This window comes from Mirounga leonina, unplaced genomic scaffold, assembly GCF_011800145.1.
Source record: "Mirounga leonina isolate KUSES-001 unplaced genomic scaffold, KU_Mleo_1.0 Mir_170, whole genome shotgun sequence".
NCBI lineage: Eukaryota > Metazoa > Chordata > Mammalia > Carnivora > Phocidae > Mirounga > Mirounga leonina.
The window spans coordinates 13,535,197-13,557,109 of NW_023270433.1; the positions used below are offsets into that span (position 1 = coordinate 13,535,197).

The following is a 21,913-nucleotide window of genomic DNA, read 5'->3' on the forward strand; positions in this document are numbered from 1 at the left end:
GCCGGCGGGCGACGCTGCGGGGCCCCGCGGCCGCGGGCTCCAATGGCGAGGCCGGCGCGGCCCCCGCTAATTACATAAGCGGGACGTCAATAATTCGCGGGAAAACGCGAAAAAGATGGCGCCCCGCGCCCGGGGGGCCCCTTCCTGAGCGCCCCGGCCCCTCCCTCCCCCGCTTCCCCCCCTCCTCCCCGCGGCGCCCCCGCCCCGCCCCGCCCCCGCCGAGACCCCGACCCCGGCCCCACGGGCGGACACTCGGCCGGGCAGCCGCGGGCCGCGCGCAGCCGCCTCCGCCGCCGATGCGCCTGGTGGCCAGACTCCAAGTGGGACCGGCCGACACGCAGGCTCGCGGTAAGCTCAGCGGGGACTCCCCGCCGCACGCTTCGCTCCCAGAACACATCTGTCTTTGCGAAATCTCCCCGGACTTCGGCGAACCGAGCGCCTCGGGGGCGGCGGGTGGGTGGGTGGTCGGGGTCCCGGGGAGCTGCGCGCCTGAGGCTGGAACGCGGGTGAGCGGCGTCTGCGAGACGGGGGAGCCTCGCCCGGGTCCCCGAGCCTTGGGGGGGGGGCTGGGTGACAGGTCGCTGCTCCCTGGCCCCAAATCTTGACTTTTCCCGTTCGGGGGCGCGGGGGGGTGGTGGTGGCGGGGGTGGAGACCGACCCGGGCATTTGGGATTTTGCTCACGTCCGAAGTCAGGCTGCGGCAGGACTGGGACGAGGGGGGGGGGGCAGGGGGGATGCTTGGCGTCGGAGCGACCGAAGAGAGGAGCGCTTGAACCCGCCGGGGGTACCTCTGCAAGTTTTTTTTTTCCCTCCCGAACACCCTTTTTTAAAAAGCCAACGGCCGCCCTGGGAGAGGCCCCGGCGCATGAATCATCCTCGCTTCCTGCCCCCGCCCGGCCCCGCGCTCCGGGTGCCGCGGATTTGAACTGGACGCCGACGGGAACCCGCAAACAGGCATTTCTTTGCAGATGGGTTTGAATCAGCCAATCACAGCCCGCGGGGGCCCGCTCCGGGAGGATGGAGGCGCGGGGAGGGGGCCGCCACCCGGGGGCCCCCGCCCGGCCAGTGGGGGCGCGGCGACCGGGCCGGCTCCCAACGGCGCGGCAGGGGGAGGAAGTGTCAGTTTGTGAACCTGCCGCGGCCCGGGGCCCAGGCCCGGCGGGCGGGGACTTCACAGCGCCCGGGAGCCAGGTGGCAGGGATTCGGAGCGCATACCCTGCCCCAAGCCTGCGGTGCTCTGCCGTCCAGAAAAGGGCAGAATGGGGGTGTGGGGTGGAGGGGAACATGGCCCCAGTGTCGTCTGGGGAGCCAAGACCCCAACAGTGCCCTGTCCGCCCCAGGGCCACTGAACAGGCACACACATGTATTTAATTTCACATATCCATTGACACACTGCCGCAGACATCATGAAACACAATCTCACAAGGGTTCACACGCACTGACACAGCAAAACACACGGGACTCTCTCCCTGTCTACAAATAATAAACACCAGGTGCCCTGTGCCATGGCAGAGAAAGAGGGGACCAGAGTAGGGGGTGCAGGGAACAGAGCAAGGCTGTGTTTGGCTGGAGAGTGTGGAGGGGCACAGAGCCAGGTTGAGCCCAGAGAGGGGAGGAGGGGGCCTTGGGGAAGGCTTCCAATGCCTGCGAAGACACTGCGGAGTCACAGAAGGATTCTGGAAGGGATTAATAAGAAAGGGAGAAATAAGAAAGAATTGGTGGCCCTGTGGAAGAGTCTGGTGGGGAGACAGGAAAGCAGGGAGTGACCTGCACTGGGTGCTTGTAGTCTCATTCCCCATCCCAGCAGCCGGCATAAGTGAGCACAAGGCTCTGGAAACAGTTATTGAATGAATGAATGGCCCAAGCGAAAGAGAGGCCTGAACTCAGACCAGGACAGGGACGTGGAAAAGAGGGGCCAGATGCCAGAAATCCATTGGGCTTGAAGTTGGCCAACTGGCAACTCACTGGTTGGAGAAGTCTGAAGATGCCCAGGGTTTCTGGGGACCATTAGTGGTCCCATTAGCAGGAAGAAGAGAGCAGTAGGGCAGTAGCATGTTTTATAGGATGGTGAGAGAGACAGGTGCCGAGAGGGTGCTTGTGTTGACTTACCTGCTTGCAGCACATTCGCATTTGAGTAAAAGCATAGAGTGAGTTTAAATGTCCCAGAAATGTGGTTTCCATTAAATCACCCCATAATTGAGAGCAGAAAGGGGGATTATAGAAGACATAGGTGGACCGTCTATACCCGTTCGCAAACCATCTAGGAGTTTTCCTTCCTAGGTGAGTTTCCTCTGGCCAGATCTCAGGGCAGGGGTTAGGTGGGGGGAGTAGGAGGTTAGCGAAGACTTCCAGCTGCTCCCCTGGAGAAGACCCTCCACTCAGAGAACATGTTTGCTTAAGGGATAAAGCTTCAGGCTCCTAAGTTTGGGAGTTCAGGCCTCCTGGGCAGGGAGACTGCTCTGTGGTTGGTTGAGAGATTCGTTCTCTTTAGAAGGCAGCATGGTATGGGTGGGAAGAGAGCAGGGTTAGAGTCAGCCTACCTGATTATGAGCCTTGCCTTGGCCTCTGCCCCACTGGCCACTTTCCCTTGCCAAACCTCAGTTTCTCTGTCCATAGAATGGGAATAATAATGTCTCCCTCACAGGGTTGTCACGAAGATCCTGTGAGATAATCAAAGTGCCTGGCCCATAGTACCACAGGCTGTGTAAGTGGTAGTCCCCTTCCTTTCCCGGATGGACTGCTGGAGCAGGGGAGCAAGGAGTAAAAACCCTCTTCTCTTTCTCTTCCAGCGTCAGGGGAAGCCGATGGAGAATCGCGCTCTGGATCCAGGGACTCGGGACTCCTATGGTGCCACCAGCCACCTCCCCAACAAGGGGGCCCTGGCAAAAGCCAAGAACAACTTCAAAGACCTGATGTCCAAGCTGACGGAGGGCCAGTATGTGCTGTGCCGCTGGACCGATGGACTGTATTACCTCGGGAAGATCAAGAGGGTAAACCTTTCCTCCCTGGCCCTAGTTCCCAGGTGCAGCCTCTGGCCTGGGCCTCCCTTCATGCCCCTCCTGCTCAAAAGATGACCGTGGAAGGAACCAGAACCTGCTTTTGCAGGTGCCATCCTTAGGGCCAACACCGTCCAACCAGGTCTTTAGAATAGAGCTCTGCGAGCCTACAGAACAAAACAAAATCAGGCTGGAGGTTATCTCAGATGACCACCTGGCCTGTGGTATCCTCTGCATTCCCACCAAGTTGTGGTCCCCTGGCCCCGGACTGCGGCCCCAGGGACTGGGTGCACGTTACCTCTGGAACTGCTGTCGTCCTTCCCCTTCCAGCCTAGCTCTGACTTCTGGGCCACAAGGAGCGGGTGTAATCCCTCTGTCCTGTGGGGACAAAAATAGGAGAGGAAGACCATGTCCCAATGGCTTTTCCCCAGCCACTGTCTCACGTTGCCCCTCCCTCTCCGTGCCCCAGGTCAGCAGTTCTAAGCAGAGCTGCCTTGTGACTTTTGAAGATAATTCCAAATACTGGGTCCTGTGGAAGGACATACAACATGGTGAGTACTCCTGAGAGCTCGGGGCTCCCCTGCCCCATCCCTGGCCCTCTCTCCTCCTCGACTTCCATGTTTTTTCCTTCTCTCCTTCTCTCTGGTACTCCTGGCATCTGGCCTTGTCCATGGAGCCCTGTCCCCCCACAAGCCCACCTGAGGGGATAAGATGACTAGTTGTGTGTTTACATGGAAAGGCACTTCTGACATCCGTCATGCCCTTGATCACTCCCACGTCATGAGGGAGGCAGTCAGGTGGAGAAAGTGGCTTGGGAAGGCGCCGGGAGAGCTGGGATGGCATGTCATCCCCTGCTGCACAAAGCTGGGGATCAGTCTGGGGCTAGGAACGGGGGTGGAGGGGAGGGGCCCACGCAATCAAAACTGGCACCCCTAGATGTGAGCGCAGTGTGCCCTATCCACGTGTGAAGAAAACTAGTGGAAGCAGCCCTAGCCTAGGTGGGAAAGTCAAGAAAGCAGAGCTGGACCAGGCAGGGTGAAGATGGACATGCCTGGACGGAGCTGGACCGGCTTCGAAAGGGAGCCGGGTTGAGTACCATCCCTGCACGCAGAGAGCTGACATTTTCCCACTCTGGCCACCACTCCCCCTTCCCATGGACACGACAGACACCACTCAGCAGTCCCAACACTCATACATTTCCAACATGGAGCTCCAAGTTTAGGTTCAGTAGATCTTGCACCAAGTTTCAGCTCTGCAGCTTGCTAGCTGCACGTCCTTGGGCAAGTGACACCACTTCTCTGAGCCTCAGTTTCTTCATCTGAAGAAAGGAGGTGATGACATTAGTGACCTCGTGGGGTGGTGACATGAGACCCCAAGTATAGCACTTAGCCCAGCGCTACTGAGTTATAGGGAGGCACTTCCGAAAGAATTTGTTACTGTAAGAAAGGATTTCAAGGAGCCTGCCAAGTAGAGGCCACAGAACCCAGCCAGTTCGTAGAGGTTCCAAACCACCCCTGTCTCCAAGGTGTGGTGGCTGATGCAGACGTGGAGACTCTTCTCCAAGCCCCCCTCCCCCCGCACTCTCAATTTCTTCTACAAAGGTCCAAAGCGATGAGGAGCTCTTCTCTTGAGTTGGAGGCATAGGGAGCCAGCAGGTGAAGAAAGATGCCTTAGCAGACATTTGAGTAGAGACCCACGGTGTGCCGGGGACCCCGGATGTGCTACAGGGCTCACCTGGGGAACAGCTTGTCTCCCCAGCCAGATAACTGTGCCTCACAGGCAGGATGGTGCCCCTTTGGCATCACCCAAGTTACGAAAGCACAAGGCTGAGTAAGCCGGAGTTATTGATTACTTAATTAAGCTTCCTACCTTATTGGCTGACATCAGTGGCTTACTTCCTTAAGCCAGTGAGGGCTTACTGCGACCCACAGTTGCATATTCAGGAATAAGAGGCAAGAGACCATGTATTCAACAGATGTGTCTTGAACACATTATGTGCTACACAATGTATAAGGTCCTGGGGACATAGTGATGAGCAGATACCATTTCTGCTCTTAAAAAACGTTCAGTCCACTAGGGGGAACAAGACAGAAACATGTATCAGAATGTGTTAATTTATTCACTCAAACCTTTCACACATAAACACACATACTCTTTTTTTTTATTCTTATGTTAATCCCCATACATTACATCATTAGTTTTAGATGTAGTGTTCTATGATTCATTGTTTGTGCATAACACCCTGTGGTCCATGCAGAACACACATATTCTTTAACAATAACCAAAAAAAAAAAAAAAAAAAAAAAAACCTAAGAAAAAAAAGAGATGAGAAAGAACCTGTAGATTAAAAGCAGTTGAGCATACCTAAAATTGTTATGACATTTTTATTTAACAGCTGGAAATGTGAACACTAATTGAATTTGTTGGTGATATTAAGAAATAGTTTTTAGTTTTTAGGTGCAATAAAGGCACTATAGTTATGTTGGGTTTTTTTTAAAGGGATCCTAATCTTTCAGAATTACATACTGAAATATTTTCAGAAAATGGTTAGGTATCTGGGAATTGATTCAAAATAATACAAGAGGGGGAAGTGGGTAGGGATGTAGTCAAAACAAGATTGGCTATGAGTTCTTAATTGTTGATAAGAACATGGAGTTTCATTATAACATTCTATTATTGTTAACATAAAAAATGTTTAAGAGGGGCGCCTGGGTGGCTCAGTTGTTAACCATCTGCCTTCAGCTCAGGTCATGATCCCAGGGTCCTGGGATCGAGCCCCGCATCGGGCTCCCTGCTCGGCGGGAAGCCTGCTTCTCCCTCTCCACTCCCCCTGCTTGTGTTCCTTCTCTCGCTGTCTCTCTCTCTGTCAAATAAATAAATAAAATCTTAAAAAAAAAAAAAAAGAAAACAAGAAAATTAAAAAAACATGTTTAAGAAACAAACTAAATTAGGCAGAAGAGGCAGCATGATGTGGTCAGAAAGAACAAAGGATTTGATGTCAAACAGCCACGGGTTCAAATCTGTCTCCTATTTAATTTCTGGGACTTAACCGCTCTGAGCCTCAGTTTTCCCATCTTTAGAATGGGCTAATGATACTAGGTACTTCAGAGTGGTTGGGAAGACTCAGTGAGTGGGCCCGTGGGGCCCAGTGCCAGGCTCTGCACTGAGTAGAGGCTCAGTACCTGGAAGGTGAATTTTAAACTCTTCTAATTCCTGTGAGCCGGAACTGACCCTGGAGGACCTCTCTCCCTTTCAGCTGGCGTTCCTGGGGAGGAGCCCAAGTGCAACATCTGTCTGGGGAAGACGTCAGGGCCACTGAATGAGATCCTCATCTGTGGGAAGTGTGGCCTGGGTGAGTGTGGTGAGCAGGGCACAGAGGAGGCTCCGACCTGCGGTTCCCCAGCCCCACTGGCCCAATGGGCAGGCCTTACTGTTGGGATCTCAGCTGGCTTCCTATTTCTATTGGAGCTCCAGAGTGACAGGGAGCAAGTCTCTGGAAATGAAGGCCCAGGGAGGTGACCCCTGGGGAGAGCTGGGGCTTCTGGAAAGTGAGACGAGGTGTGCAGGTTGGAGCTCCCCCTAACCCAGTAGAGAGGAAGGGTGGAGAGATGGAGCACGGAGGCTGAAGCCAGACTGTGGTGCCTCCCCCCGCTGGGGCCCAGGCTGTCTTTGAGTCGCCTGCTTGGACACCAGCTTGGCTGCCTTGGTGAGCATCGCCCCCCAGTCCCCAAGCAGCCGGCAGGCATAAGGCTCCTCCGACTTGCGGCCGCCCTCCCCAGCCCTGTGGCCTTTGGGCTGACTGGCCTGGGGCCGCTGCTCCCCGCGGGCACTCACCAGCCCCCCTCTGCTGTAGGGTACCACCAGCAGTGCCACATCCCTAGAGCGGGCAGTGCGGACCGGCCCCTGCTCACACCTTGGTTCTGCCGACGCTGCATCTTCGCACTGGCTGTGCGGGTGAGCCCTCCATCCTTGCAGTCCCTGCCTTTCCCCACTTCGTCGGGAAGCCTAGACTCCCTGGGTTCAGGCCGGACTGCAGGTCACAGAGCCTGGGCTCTGGAGGCAGACAGCGCTGCTGCCACTGATCGCAAGTGCTATGTCCTTGGCCAGGTTCCTTAGCCCCCCGAGCCTGTTTCCTCCACAAATGGCAGAATGGATACGGGTCTGGTGCCAGCGGTAGGCGCTTTGCTATCAACAGACAAAACCCATGGGAGCACCCCCACTCAATACATACTGGTTATTATCGTTACCTATATTGTTGCGTGTTAATACTGTTACTAAGAGAGGCTTCTGGGATGGAGAGAGGATAGATTCGGGATCGATGAGAAAAAGCTTCTTGCGCTTCTGACTACACTGGAGTATCCGCGGGTCCGCGGGGTCAGCATGTCCCTTGCTAGCCACGCCGCCCTCCCCTCAGCCACCAACCCCTGCCGGGACCCCGCGGCTGAGCCGGACCCACATCTCCCCGCAGAAAGGCGGCGCGCTGAAGAAGGGCGCCATCGCCAGGACGCTGCAGGCCGTGAAGATGGTGCTGTCCTACCAGCCCGAGGAGCTCGAGTGGGACTCGCCCCACCGCACCAACCAGCAGCAGTGCTACTGCTACTGCGGAGGGCCGGGAGAGTAAGGCCGCGGGGCGGGGCCCTCCCGGGGGGCGGGGCGCGGGGTGGGGCCCCGGGCGGGGGCGGGGCCTCCCGAGGGGTGGGGGCGGGGCCCGGGGCGGGGCTCGAGGTGGCGAGGCTAGCGCTCTCAGACCAGGTCCCGGGAAGGGAAGGAAGCACTGAAGCGAGTGTCCAGATCGTCCCAGCTCCTTGGAGCTGTGCGCAGCCCCTGAACGCAGTTCTCGTCGTAGTGTCCCCGTGTGTGGTGTTGTGAGCAGAGCAGCGATTAGATAATTCACAGAAAGTCTCACCCAGGGCCTGGCACTTGGTCAGCACTTAATAAATTATGTGAGCTGTTACTGTTGGTGCGTGGAATTGAAGATAAACCTTTCCGTTGTCAGAGTCAGTGAGATAGGCTGCTGATGAGATACTAAGGTACTTTCCTCTGGAGGTGTGCAAGTAGGGGCTGGGGGTTATGTGTAGGGATGCCGTGGAGGGGATTCTTGCCCCGACTATAGGACAAGAGTCTTTGATTCTTCCTTACCAGGCTGGGTGTCCATGTAGCCATGGGGGATTGAGCCTGCTCCCTTGGGCCGACTGCACCAGACATGGTGGCAGGAACCACAGAAGTGAGAGATAAGGTCTCTGCCCTCAGGACACAGCCTGCAGGATGCCCTGAAGTCCTGAATCCTGGCCCCAAGATCTGTTGACAAGTAGTAAGGGACTGGAGGCTAGGCTTACCCAGCCTAACTGGGTAATTTGGGCAAATCCCTTGAAGTATTTCATCTCTCAGGTGGGATCAACTTCCCTGAGTGCAGGAAGGGATGTGGGATAACAGGGAGAAATGCTTAATGAGACCTTTACAGAATTGGGACAGTGGCTCTCAGTGCTTACTGGGCAGAGCTGCTCAGGGTGGCTATTAAAAATACATCTCCCAGGGGCTCCCCAAAAGATTGAGGAGGTCTCGAGTGGACCAAGGGATCTTCATAGTTTAACCTAGACCCCAGGTGATTCTGACGCAGGCAGTCCAGGGACCTCACCTGGCAAGTTGTAAACAAAGCATCGATTGTCGTTAAGGAAATACCACTTGGCCCTTCATTCACATGACAGGGTAGATACGGTATCGGGTAAGAAAAACCAGACGCGGTGCTGCCCCGTGGAGCTTGCAGGAGCCATTAGTCTCCCGCGTGTCTCCTGGGCAAACGTTTGCATTTCGGTGGTGTCTGAGAAACAGCGCGTGGGGCGCAGTCCAGAGATGGGGGCTCCAGGGCAGCATGAAGAGCACAGGCTTTGAAGTGAGGGAGCCCAGGATTTGAGTCACCATCCACCACTTGCTTCCTGAGTGACCTTGAGCAAGCCATTTAAGCTCAGAGTCACCCATAAAATCAGAACAGTGGCCCGTCTCTTACCAGACGGTGAGATGAAACGATAGAGCATACGCCTGCTCCCCCGACCGCCCCTGGCGCAGCCTCGGTGCTCGGTAACTGTGAGTCCCCCCCTCCCCCCCCGCCCCCCGCGGAGCGCGAGTTGGTGTAGGCAGAGGTGGCTGAGGCTGGTGGCTGGCTGGGAGCGCGGCCGGCCTGACCCTGGCTCCTCTGGCTCCAGATGGTACCTGCGGATGCTGCAGTGTTACCGGTGCCGACAGTGGTTCCACGAGGCCTGCACCCAGTGCCTCAACGAGCCCATGATGTTCGGAGACCGGTAGGTGCTCACCTGGCCCGGCTCAGCCTCGAGGGGGAGGTGGGCGGGTGGGGGGAGGGACCTCAGCAGGGGCAGCGGCTCCTGTAGACCGCCTGCCAGGCCCTGCGCAGGGGGGTGGGGGTCTCTGATGGTGGGCACCTGTCCTGGGGAGTCCGCTCAGGGCGACAGGGGCCTTCTCACTGGAAGGAGCATGTCGGGCCGCGGCCCCAGTTGCCACTGACCTGGGGGGAGACCTTAGACAAAGTGCCACCTTCCCTAAGCCCCGGTCTCCTCCAGTGTCTGGGGAAGGAGGATGAGGCAGGCCCCGTCCCACCCCTACCCAGGCTACCAGAGGAGCCACTGGGAGGTGGATGGTTGATCCGGCTTCTGACAGGTGGGGCTAAGCCAACAGAAGGGTTATGTGTGTCGTCGTACCAGATACTGTGTGTCTCGGTTGGTGTGTCGTGTTTGTGGTTGTGTGTGCGTGTGCGCGTGTGTCTCAGAGGGGAAGAGGGTGCCAGCTCCACCCCAGCCTAGCTCAGCTCACTCTGAACTCAGCCACACTCCATTATGCCGACGTAGGGGAAGGAGGGGCAGGGAAGTATTTTATGGTGTTCGTCCTGCCCCATGCTAACCCCCACCCGCTCTAGGGCCACTAGCCCTCGGGATGAGGATGACACTTACTGTGGGAAGGCAGGTGGGGAGTGCGGGGCGAGGGGCTGGGCTAGGGTGGGATGTCAGCTCTTCCCACCACAGGCCCCTCTCCACCCGCCCCCAGGTTCTACCTGTTCTTCTGCTCCGTGTGTAACCAGGGCCCGGAGTACATCGAGCGGCTGCCCCTTCGATGGTGAGAGGGTGGGGCTTGACCCAGGCCCACCCCCGTCCCCTCCCAGCGGCTCCGCTCCCACCGCCCTCCGGGAACAATTCCATTTCCAGCCACCAGCTCCCAGCCTTGCCCCTGCCCTTCAGCCCGGACCCAGGAGGTTCCAGCCCTGGTTGGGCAGGCTGCCACCTCACCCCAGCCCCACCTACTCGCCCCCTTGCCCAGGGTGGATGTGGTTCACCTGGCCCTCTACAACCTGGGGGTGCAGAGCAAGAAGAAGTACTTTGACTTTGAGGAGATTCTGGCCTTTGTCAACCACCACTGGGAGCTCCTGCAGCTTGGCAAGGTACGCAGGCCCGTGGGACGGCAGAATGGCAGGAGTCCATTCCACAGTGGGCTTACCGAGGTCAGGAGAGGGAAGAGGTTTGCCCAGGGCCACACGGTCCATGCAGGACTGGGATCTCGGTGTCTGAGGGCTCACTCTCCCGTAGCACTGCCTGTCTGTGAGGGCTGTTGGCTGGGAGAAAGACCCAGAGCCTCTTAGCTGCCACGTCCCTGAGTCCAAGCCTCTGAGCCGGTGCCCTGCAAGGGGCTTCCTGACCCAGGCTTTGGCAGTGGGCGGGTTGGGGTCTCACTGACTCAGCAGCAGGGAGCTAGGGGTGCATCTGGCTGGAACAGGGCTCTCTACAGAGAAGTTTGACGTCCCCCGGATGACTGGGCTACAGTGGAAAGTGAAGTGGGCCTGCCCCCTGCTGGTATTACTCTGAATAGCAGAAGCCGTCCTGGGGCCCTGGGACCCAGGGAGCAAAGTAACAAACCACAGACTTTCAGGATGTCAGAGGTGGAGAGCGACTCCCTGGCGGCCAGCACAGCTTTGGAGCTGAGCCAGGACTGGAACCAACCTCTCCCATGGTGGGGCCATGCCCCCTTTTCCCTAACAACAGCCTTAGAGTCCTCTCCACCAATCCAGAGTGAGATGTCTTCTCTGACTGCCCCAAATCTCTCTTTGATGAGACAGGAATTTACACACACACACACACACACACACAATGACCCTTATGCTTTGTAGAAGCTTTTCATATAATAACATCTTCATTTATAGTGTTTGATAATTTATAAGACATAAATACTGTTGGGGCACCTGGGTGACACAGTCAGTTGAGCAGCTGATTCTTGGTTTCGGCTCTGGTCATGGGATCGAGCCCTGCATCAGGCTCTGTGCTCAGCAGGGAGTCTGCTTTAGATCCGCCCCCCACCCCGTGTGTGTGCTCATGTGCCTGTTCTCTCCCCCTCTCGCTCTCTAAAATAGATTAATAAATCTAAAAAAAAAAAAAGTATACATATTGTAAAGCCTTAAAAGATAGAACTGGTATTTTTAATATCTTTTTTCTTGATTTATAAAAAGAACATACATGTTCTTGGTAGAAAAATTTGTTAAGTGCTAAAAAGTATAAGGTGGTATACTTAAAAAAAAAATCATCCGGGAGCACCTGGTGGCTCCGTCAGTTAAGTGTCTGACTCTTGATCTCAGCTCAGGTCTTGATCTCAGGGTCTTGAGTTTGGGCCCCGTGTTGGGCTCCACACTGGGTATGGAGCCTACTTAAAAAAAAAAAAAAAAGTCATCCATATTCCCCCATCACACCACTCAGAAACAATTGCAACTAATATATTCCATCTTTTCTTCTACGTCTGTTTTTCCTTGGTTTATGTTATATAGTATATAAAATTTTAAATCTTTTTTTTTTCAGTTTACATTATATCATAAATACTTTTCTATATTCCGAAAGAGTTTTCATCAACATTTTTAATGACTGCATTGGTTTCCACCATGGCTTACTTACTGTGTTCCTTCCTGTTGGGCAGGGAGTCTCTTCCCCGCTCTGCACACTGGCCGGTCATTAGGGCTGACGCTGCAGGGAAGCTTTGTTAAAGCTTTGTTCGAATTTCACATTCTATTTCTATGATAGATCCCATGGAGTGGCATGACTGGGTCAAGGGCATGGGCATTCTTAAACCTTTTTTTTTTTTTTAGATTTTATTTATTTATTAGAAAGTGCGTGCGTGCGCCAAAGAGAGAGAACGAGGTGGGAGGTAGAGAGAGAAGGAGAAGCAGACTCCCTGCTGAGCAGGGAGCCTGACGTGGGGCTCGATCCCAGGACTCTGGGATCATGTCCTGAGCTGAAGGCAGACGCTTACCGACTGAGCCACCCAGGTGTCCCGTTAAACCTCTTGATCCATCTAGGACAGGAGTTAACTCTCCCATTTCCAGATGGAGAAGTGAGTTCAGAGAGGTGAAAAGATTTAGAATCTCAGCAGAAGTCAGGGCCCTCACTCAGAGATCGAGGGGAGGGAGGGGACAGGGGTCATATGCCTAGGTCTGATTCTCCTGCTGGCTGCTCCCCTCAGCTCACCAGCACCCCCGTGACTGACCGAGGACCACATCTCCTCAATGCGCTGAACAGTTACAAAAGCCGGTGCGTGCAGGGAAGGGAGGGAGTGCACGGGGCCCCCAACAGGTGGGATTGGGTGTAAAGCATCTTCCTGCCTCATGGCCTTGGCTCAAACTGTGCTCCAGCCTGGGTCTCCCTCCCCTTCTCTTTGACTAAATAAGTCCTACCCATTCTTCAAGATTCAGGGGACACCCCACCTCCTTTGTGATGCCTCCCCGACCACTCCAGCAGCTTGATGCATTTGGGTCCTGGGTTTGGCTCCATAGAGGGTACACCCCTGAGCTTTGAGGGCCCCTCCTGCTCTCACCGTCTGTGGTTCTGGGCCAGGCACTGAAGGATCAATTCATCATCTCCCGGGTGGGCTGCAGCCTCCTAACTCGTCTTTCCTCCAGACTTCCAAGTCCTTCTCAGAACACACAGCTGACACATCCCATGCTGCCGCTGCAGGGAATGCCCAGGCTCCTGAGCACGGCATTCAAGGCCTCTCATGAGCAGACCCTGCCCCTGCCTTCTGCCGTTGATCCATTGCTTTATTTATTCTGGGTGTTGGCCATTCTGAACCCACTGCTCTCCCATTCAGTGCTTTTGCTAAGATCCCTCTGTTGACCAGAATGCTCTTCCATCCCTTTCATTCATTTGTTCTACGAATGACTGTTTATTGAACTGCTACTGTATCAGCCCTGTGTAGGTCCCGAGGACACAGTGAGGAATAGGACATGGTCCCTGCTTCTGTGAAACCTCTCCAGACATCTCTAGACAGAATTATCCACTCTCTCTTCCACCTTCTCATGGTTTGGGGCCCAGACACAGTCCTACTCTTGAACAGTGGGGCCTTCCGCACTCCCTGTGGACAGTCTTCTGAGGGTAGGACTGTTTGAGTCACGTCCTCACCTCATGGCAGCTCAGCCAGTGTTGGAAGGAGGAGGGAAGCACCTGGAGGTGTTTTCAGTCTCCTTGGGGAGACCAGAAAACGGAATGGTGTAGAATCCAGTGTCGGCCATAGCCGTTCCCCTGGGAGCTAGAGGAGACCTTTCTGGAGGCGGTGACCTTGGGGCCAGTTGAGGCAGGGTAGAAAAGGGAGAGGAGCAGCAAGAATCATATACATGCAAGAGGGAGGACAGGGAGGAACCATAGCCACATCCCCAGCCACCACCCAGGACCCTTGGTCCCACGAGCCTTGAGGAATCAGCGTCTCCACGGGCAACCCTGGATTTTAGCTCTAGGTCCGGGGAGGCAGAGAGGGTGATTTTAATGCTTGACTCTCCTGACCAGGAGGATGGACCGACAGACTCCAGAACTTTCTCCTCCCCCTGCCCATCCCCCAGGTTCCTCTGTGGCAAGGAGATCAAGAAGAAGAAGTGCATCTTCCGTCTGCGTATCCGTGTCCCCCCCAACCCCCCAGGGAAGCTGCTGCCTGACAAGGGCCTGGCGCCCACTGAGAGCGGCGCCTCCTCTGAGCTGCGTAAGAGAGGAAGGAGCAAGCCTGGGTCAGTGCCTGGGGGGCGAGCTCGGGTCTCTGCTACTCCCAGCTCCAGCCCCAGCCGATGGGCTGTGCAGTGGGCCCAGACGGGCCCAAGTGAGCAGGGAAGACCTCCACCCTGCTAGGCCCAGCTGGAGGCACCCGAGAGGGCCAGTTAGCAACCGAGCTGGGGCCCAGTCCCACACCCTGGGCTCCTTCCACCGTCGCCCCTGTTGCCTTGCTTGGAGGGCAAGCCAGCTCAGGGGGCCCGGTCTTGCTGGGTTAGGGCTTAGGCAGAGACGTAAGGGGAAGTGAGAGTGCGTAAGGCGTCCCTGGTTCTGGCTGAGCTGAGCCCCTCGTCCTGGGCGTCGGGGACAGACCAGCCTTCTCTCTCTTCTGCCCACCATACCCCCCTGCCCCACGCCCTCCCACACCCACTGCCTGGAAGGAGTGCCTGTCTCCCTTCCCCCCGCCCCAGCACTGCTGTGTCCCCCAGCCCTGCCTCTCCTCCCCCTGGGCCTTCAGGCTCTGACCTGGCCCCCCTCTCCCCTTTCTGTCTCCACAGTTTGTTGCCTCACGAATTCCAGCAGCAGAAAAGGCGAGTTTATAGAAGAAAAAGATCAAAGTTTTTGCTGGAAGATGCTATTCCCAGTGTTAGTTTCTTGTTTTCTTGCTCTCCACATTCACACACAGGGTCAGCGCACAGTAGGGATTCCTGTGCAGGGAACTGAGCCCCCAGGCCTAGGGGGGAGACTCCCCCACGTCCCTTAAAGGAGAAGCCAGTTCCTCCCCTAGCTAAACAAGCAAAGGCTAAGGCTCTGCAAGACCACTCCCTTATCTCCTCGAGTTCTCCCCAGAAGCCGAGGGGGCAGGGCAGGGGAGGTGATGTCCTTGCTCCCACAGTCCCGTGGGGTCACTGCGGACCAGGAGGGGCCAGCGACTCCCCTGAGGTCACACGTCCGCCAGTGGCCGAGCCCAGCCTAGAACAGGTCCCCAGAGCACTCTTTCCTTAGTGGCCGGGCCTCGGCGCGCCAGCCCTCCGTGTGGGCAGTGACGCCAGCGGTCCTCACACCTGCCCCGCACCTGACGCTGTGCAAGGTGCTCGTAGTCAGCGGCTCACTCTGCTCTGCGTCCCGGCCCCGCGCGCAGGGAAGCCCGGCAGCCGTTCCTGTCCGCCTTCTGCCGTTCGGGTGGCTGAGGCCCAGAGGTGGGAAGGTGGCGCAGTCGGCTAGAGAGGGAGTCAGGGCCAGGCCCGCTGTGATCCGGCTCCCTGGCCGGCCTGGGACGGAAGAGCGAGTGACCAGTCTTACCGTCCGGAGGCCCAGTCCTCGGAGAGCCTGTGTGGCCCTTGGCAGAGAGAGGCTGCTGTGAGGCGGGTCTGACGCTCACTGACCCTCCTCCCCCTCCTTCTGTGTCCACAGAGCGACTTTACCTCAGCCTGGAGCACCAACCACCACCTAGCCAGCATATTCGACTTCTCGCTGGATGAAATTCAGAGCTTAAAGAGGTAACAGTGAGGGACCCGGCAAGAGAGGGCTGCTCTGAAGCGTGGGGTGGAAGCAAGCAGTGAGACCTCGATTCCCCAGCAACGAAGGAAGGCTCTGGAAGGGACGAAGCAGAGAGCCTTTCAAGGAGTTGAAGCCCCGTCGGGGGTCATTCCCGTTAAAGGGGTCCACGCTGCGTTAGGCTGCCTGCCTAGGCTGCCTGACCGGTCTTCCCACGTTAGAGCTGTCTCGGCACGCCATGCCCCTGCTGGAAGGTGGCCAGGACAGCTCCCCAGAGCACGGTCACGGGCCACCTTGCCTGGGCCCTCCCGACCTCTCCAGCCCCTCTCCTGCTTCTGCCGGCCCTCCCACTGTGCACCAGAATTGCTTTGGTTGCCCTGCATTCCCACTCCTCCAGGGCGCCTTCCCTGACGCTCCCCAGGCTCCCCAGGCTGTGTCGGTGCACCTCAGGGGAGGGACTGCACAGTCCCGTTTGGTTCCAAAATGATGAAAGGTCATTTAGTGCTTCCTGGAGGAGAGGAAGGGTGTCGGTCAGGCAGGCCTGGGCTCTAGCCCCTCCTGAGCAGTTACTAAACTGTGCAGCCCCAGCGGAGTCCTTCAGCCTCTCTGAACCTCGTCACCTGGGTCTGCATGGCTGGTAGGAGGTTGAAACAGGTGCTGGAAATGAAGGCCGTTCGGGTCTAGAGAGTAGCCGGGTGTCGGGGGCCAGGCTCACCCTCTGCTCCCTCTCAGCGCCAGCTCAGGCCAGACCTTCTTCTCAGATGTGGACTCCACTGATGCCGCCAGCACCTCTGGCTCGGCCTCCACCAGCCTCTCCTACGACTCCAGGTGAGGCCGCCCCCCGCCGTGCCTCCTCAAGCCTGGGGACCTGGCTCTCTCCGCTCGTGAGTCTGGGTCTGGGACCATCGGCTTCGGAGTCCTGGGGTTCAGACGGGGCTGCGTACGGCCATTCACGGTGCTCTGCCCCGGCTGCGGGTGATGTGACACTTGTCCCTGGGGAGTTTCCGCGCCAGGGTTCTTGGCCTCCATGGGCCACGGCTTCGCATGTCTCTGCCTCTGAGCGCAGCGCGCCCTGCTTCTTGGCTGTCTAAATCTGGGGTCTGTCTTCTGGGTCCCTAAGGAAAAGAGCCATTGATTTGGAAGCCCGATGGAGGGGGAAATGGCATCGTGCAGGGGGTGGGGCCTGGGAGAGGGGACAGAAACACCTGGGGACCTAGACAAGGCTACCGTCTGTTTGGCAGTAGCCGGTCCTCAGCGGCGCCGGAGGCTCCTGCAGCTGCGTTCTAGGACACTCATGTCCTGGCGTCTGTCCGCCCTCAGGCCTCTCTGGGTGGCTCTCTCTGCATCACCTCTGTCTGTATTTGGTTCCTCCTGTTTCTTTGGTTCTCACAAGCTCTTCGGGGCTTGCTTCCTGTTCCTAAGCACCTGTGGACACGCACCTCTTGTTTTGTGTGTGTCCGTCTCTCCCCCAGCTCTTTCTGTCCCTCTGTGTGTGTTGCACACGCACGTCTGCCTTTCTCCAGTCCAGGCTCTGGGGACAAGGTACGGTAGTGTGTCGCTCCCATCCCCCCACCCACTGGACTCCTAGCTGCGAGTCCAGGGACAGTCCAGGGAAGGGACGAGGCAGCGCAGGCAGGGCCTCGGCAGCGGCCTTTAGCGCTGGGCACACCCAGGCTCGGGCCCTGGCGCCGTCACTCCCTCCGCGGGCCGTTTCCCCCGCTCCCCGAGCCTCCTCGGGATCGTGGTGAGGACCCAGGGAGGTGCTCCATCCCAGCGCCCGGGGCCCGGGGGGTGCTCGGGGAGAGGGGCTTGTCAGGATGACTCCACCCCACTCCTGTCGTCTTCCTTTCCCCATCCCGACGCAGACGGACGGTGGGCAGCCGCAAGAGGAAGCTGGCGGCCAAAGCGTACATGCCCCTGCGGGCAAAGCGGCGGGCAGCCGAGCTGGGTGGGCGCTGCCCCTCGGACAGCAGTGCCGAGGGGGCTTCGGGCCCTGAGCGGCCCGACGAAGGCATCGACAGCCACACCTTCGAGAGCATCAGTGAGGATGACTCGTCCTTGTCCCACCTCAAGTCATCTATCACCAACTACTTTGGCGCGGCCGGGCGGCTAGCCTGTGGGGAGAAGTACCAGGTGTTGGCCAGGAGGGTCACACCCGAGGGCAAGGTTCAGTACCTGGTGGAGTGGGAAGGGACCACCCCTTACTGACTCGCTCCAGGAGATGCCAGGAGCCTGGAGACCAACGGAGAGACACTTCTCTCCAGGTGGGGCTGGGGGAGGAAAGCAAGACAGCTCCCAGTGCTTGGCAAAAGGCCCTTCGCGCCCGCCTGCCAGGCCGAGGCCTGCGCCGCTCCGCGTGCCCATTCTGCTCTTGGGCCTCCTCAGGCTCCTCACCCCTTTGCCTGTGTCTCTAAGGTCCCACTGGCTATGCCTCAGTGTCTCCACACACTTCCGCAAACTGTTCACCTGTAACTCTGAATTGGGTGTCCCCCTGGCTCTCCGACCCTTTTTCCTGAGGCCCGAGTCTTTCTCTTTGTCTGTGTCCCTCTCTCCCCCACCCCTTTTGGGTGTGTGCGTTTACACACTTAACACGTGCATGGCTGTCCCTCTCCTGGATGTCCTTCACCCCTGACCCATGCACAGCCAGTCGACCCCCGGATCGCATTCTAAGAACAGGAGCCGTTAAGCATTGCTGAAGGTAGAGAAGAGGACGCCTCTCAGAGCTTTTCCCCTCCCGCTTTCCTGCCATTCCCTGCTGCCCTTGGCCAGGGGTGGTGAGGGTGGGAGACTGCCTCTGTGAAAGCCTGGGAGGCAGAGAGCCTGGGACTCTTGGGATCTGAGGCCAGAAGAGGCTGGGTCTCTGCCTCCGAAGGCACCAACGACAGAGCCCAGTGACTAAGGCTAAGCGTAAGGGCTGTGGGTGTCAGCTTCCCAGGTCCCAGGAGTTATCCTCTCCCTGGCCACACCCCCTCATAGCTGCCAAGGAGCCGCGCCTGGCCTTGCTGGAATGGAAGTGGCCTGGAAAACCTGCGGGACGGGGGCGGAAGTGGGAGGAAAGGAAGCCGTGTCACGCTAACCTTCGGATGTCTCCTGTGCCTCCCACCCCCGACCCACCACACACGCAGCCAGACAGTACACACTCACACAGAAGCCCCCATCACACGTGTGCTTTCACCCTCCGGAGTACACACCACACACACCCACACCACACACCCCCACTCCCTCTGGTACCGGCCTCGCTCCTGCCCTTGGCTCTCCCTCGGCCCTCTTCAGGGCCGCGTGCTGCAACCACACGTGGAAGTCCAGCCCTTGCCCCCTTCCTTCAGCCATGAACCAGCTGTGACCCCGCGGGGAGGCACAGAGGACGCCTACCCTCTTCCTTAGCCCCTGCTGTGCCCTGAGATTGACAATCACTTTCTGGAACAGGTTGGGATTTTTAAAGGGCTTGTGTTATTCAGTCCCCTCAAAGGAAAGTCTTTGTCAGTGGGAGTAAAAATAGAATTTTTAGAACTGACATTACAACTCCTACCCATCTGGAGGAAAACCAGAAATGAGAAGGGGAGGGGACCCCTCATTTTTGCTGCTTCCAGAGATATCAGAAACTGACTCACATGATTGGAAAGTAGAAATAAGTGCCTTCACTAGGGCAGGGCCTGGGCCAGATGGGCGCCAGCCTTGCCAACCGCTGCTGCGGCCCCCAGCTTGGCTGGGTTTTGCAGGCCGCCAGCTGCAGGGCGAAGGTGGATGAACAGAGGGGTGGCATCGGGGCAGCGGGCCTGGGGAGCTGGTTTTTCCATTGCTAGGCTCAGCCCCTCCCCCCCGTGAGCATCAGGGAGTCCCTGAGATCATCCAGATGCCCCTTGCCTCAAACTTAGCTCCTATAGTGCCTTTCACACAGGACCTCACCTCCTGCACACGGCCCACCAACTTCCCTCTGCTTCCCTAGCGTGAGCCAGGCAGGGAACAGCTGGGGGTGGGCTCCGTTCTCTCCCTTCTCAGCCCCACAGCTGCTGCCACTGAAGCCCCCAACTGGGGCCAGATGGAAGGGGAGCTGAGAAGCCAGCCCCCCGCCCAGCAGGGGTGTGGGACCTGGGATCCAATCTGTGGCTTCCTGCCTGGCTTCAGAGGGTACAGCAACCCCCCAGGCCTGCTTTCTAGGGTTCTGAGAAAGCACAGGACAAGCAAGGCCTGCCACAGTTCTGCACCTGCACCTTCTCTACTCAAGCTCCAGAGAGGCTCTGGGCTTGAAGAAGGGGAAGGGGGGAAGGGGGTGTCTTCCTCACTTGGAAATTCAGCATAAGGCCTAGCAAGGCCACCTTGACTCCACATCCCAGCATTTCATTTGTACCAGTTAACAGCTGCATTACTGCCAACTGACCTTATAATAACCCTGTGCACCTTTGAAAAGATTTATGGTTTTGAATTTGCTGCTTTTAATAACATTTGTTATATTAAAGTTATAATTAATGTGTCTGGTTTATAATTTAAAAGCTCCCTTTGAAAAATTAACTATCTTCCCTCTAGTGAACGAACTATCAGCTGTTGGGCACCAGGAGGAATTATCTGGTTTCTGGTCTTGGTTTCCTGGAAACTGAGGAGGAATGACAGGACCCCATCTGGCCACCTGCCAGTCCTTCAACTGCCTCCCACATTCTCCCCCACAATACTCTCACCCTACCACCAACAGGATGTGGAATTTTTATCTGTGAGTACCTGACCCATCAGGGCAAACAGCATTAGCTCAGGGCCATGGAGAAGTAAAAGATGGGAAATGGCCTTAGAAACGGACCTTGTTAAAATACGTACAGCCACTGTAAAACTACTTAATGCACACAGGCACATAAACCTAGAAATCTGCAGTCAGTTCTAGGCCTGTCTCTGCTAGTTATAACTTACAGCACTTTGGGCAGGTTCCTTTGCATTCCTCACCCTTCCAGTGCCAGCAATAATCCCTGCTGAAGTCAGCTCCCAGGTGAAAGAGGAAACCATTTCACATATAAATGTGATGGGTTAGGACCTTAAACTTGTCTGAATTTGAGAAAAAAGTTGGCATGAAGGAATAGGAAAAAGTCAGAAATAGGTGCAGGCCACGGGTTCAAGTGGATTCTGTAATTTCAGGGGTAGAGTGTAACCTGTTAAACACCCCAGAGTGTAGCCTATTAATGTCTGCACCTAGAACTTCATTAGCTGTGGCTCCCGCTTTTTGCTACCATGCTTTCTGCTTTGGCCTTTTAACTGCCCTTAGAACAAAATCACAGTTGGAGCCAGGGTGGGGGAAGGGGGTGGGATTATTCTTTGGGCTGAAATCAATTTAATGGAATGAAAAGTGAATGGTCTGCGGTGTCAAGAGACTTGGGTTCCAGTCCAAGTTCCAAAGTGAACAGCTGTATAGACCTCCTCAGATTAGTGGTCCTTCCCAGGCTGAAGAGTGCCTGGTTCTCTGTGGTCTAGATTAGTGATTCAGATTTACAATAAATATTTACCTTTGGAGCTTAGGAACAAGAAATTAGAATTCTCAAAAATTCCCCAAATCATAAGTTATTCTTAAAATACTTAAAACATTTTTCATATTTTCCCCATTATCATAGATATCTGAAAAAATTTTAACAAATAGGAATTTTACTTAGTAGTATTTACAAAGAACTGTAGCCTATAGGGAATATTTAAACACTGGAAAATGCCGGGGAACGTTACTGGATAGCATTCAAAGAACATTCAAATATCCTAGCAAGGTTAAGAATACTACATGAAATCACATGTCGGAATTGCTCAATTAAAATTTATTTTTCTTTCAAAGCTTATTTCTTCAAACAAAGCTCACAGAATTTGTTTAATGTATACTATGTGTATAAACTTATCTGCAAAAATAACTCAGTTTGCAGCAGATAGGGCTAGACAGATGCACTTGGGACTCAGCAACAATTGCAAGCAAGACTGATTCCATGGTAATCATTTCTCTCCTGCACACTCCTGTCCTGGTTCCCTTCAACCCTCAACTCCGCATGTTGGTGTTTCTTGCTTTTTTTATCTGATGATTTCTTCAAACCAGTTGACATCTCTATGCTTTTAAGCTTCAGTATTCACAGATAATTTTAATATTTTTTTCTCATTTCCTCAAGTGACTTTTCTGGAGATTTTGGATTCAAAAAACAGACCTTCCCTGAGAAATGCTGGGAAGGCATTCCTGCATGGAGCCGCTAGTCTAGGTCCTAGCCCAGCCCCACAGCAGCACTCTGGAGGGACAGTGTGGTCTAGGGTGAGTAAGCTGGGAGTCACGCAGACCTGAAAAATCACTCATCTCCTCTAGATCTGTTCCCTCATCTGCAGAATAAAGATCCTGTCACCAGCCTCCAGATAAGTGGGGAGAAGTAAACAATACATTTTTAAGTGTCAGACCAACTTACT

General features: G+C 55.9%; 1 protein-coding gene across 5 annotated transcripts; it reads left to right on the plus strand.

Moving 5' to 3' along the window:
• The first annotated feature begins 200 nt into the window (after window positions 1–200).
• PHF19 (PHD finger protein 19) lies at window positions 201–19,977 on the plus strand. 5 transcript variants are annotated; one of them, XM_035015933.1, is made up of 15 exons: window positions 201–348; window positions 2,790–2,990; window positions 3,466–3,547; window positions 6,253–6,348; window positions 6,850–6,950; window positions 7,465–7,613; window positions 9,197–9,292; window positions 10,050–10,118; window positions 10,320–10,440; window positions 12,501–12,568; window positions 13,870–14,031; window positions 14,569–14,656; window positions 15,425–15,510; window positions 16,241–16,336; window positions 17,374–19,977. In XM_035015933.1, exons 2-15 carry the CDS (start codon window positions 2,805–2,807, stop codon window positions 17,714–17,716), a joined length of 1,743 nt encoding a protein of 580 aa, XP_034871824.1. In that variant the 5' UTR covers window positions 201–348; window positions 2,790–2,804; the 3' UTR covers window positions 17,717–19,977. The 5 variants fall into 5 exon arrangements, 4 of the variants coding, with proteins under 4 accessions (XP_034871824.1, XP_034871822.1, XP_034871823.1 ...); XR_004681233.1 differs by having other exon boundaries at window positions 268–348; window positions 16,241–16,392; window positions 17,374–17,451; XM_035015931.1 differs by lacking the exon at window positions 201–348 and adding an exon at window positions 745–954.
• The last annotated feature ends 1,936 nt before the right edge of the window (window positions 19,978–21,913 follow it).

Excerpts from the sequence above, each read along its gene's own strand:
- PHF19 (XM_035015933.1), top strand. The coding sequence starts at position 2,805 with ATGGAGAATCGCGCTCTGGATCCAGGGACTCGGGACTCCTATGGTGCC. Across the intron at positions 7,614-9,196 it reads TACTGCGGAGGGCCGGGAGA|ATGGTACCTGCGGATGCTGC; the intron begins GTAAGGCCGCGG and ends CTCTGGCTCCAG. Across the intron at positions 14,657-15,424 it reads TGGAAGATGCTATTCCCAGT|AGCGACTTTACCTCAGCCTG; the intron begins GTTAGTTTCTTG and ends CTGTGTCCACAG.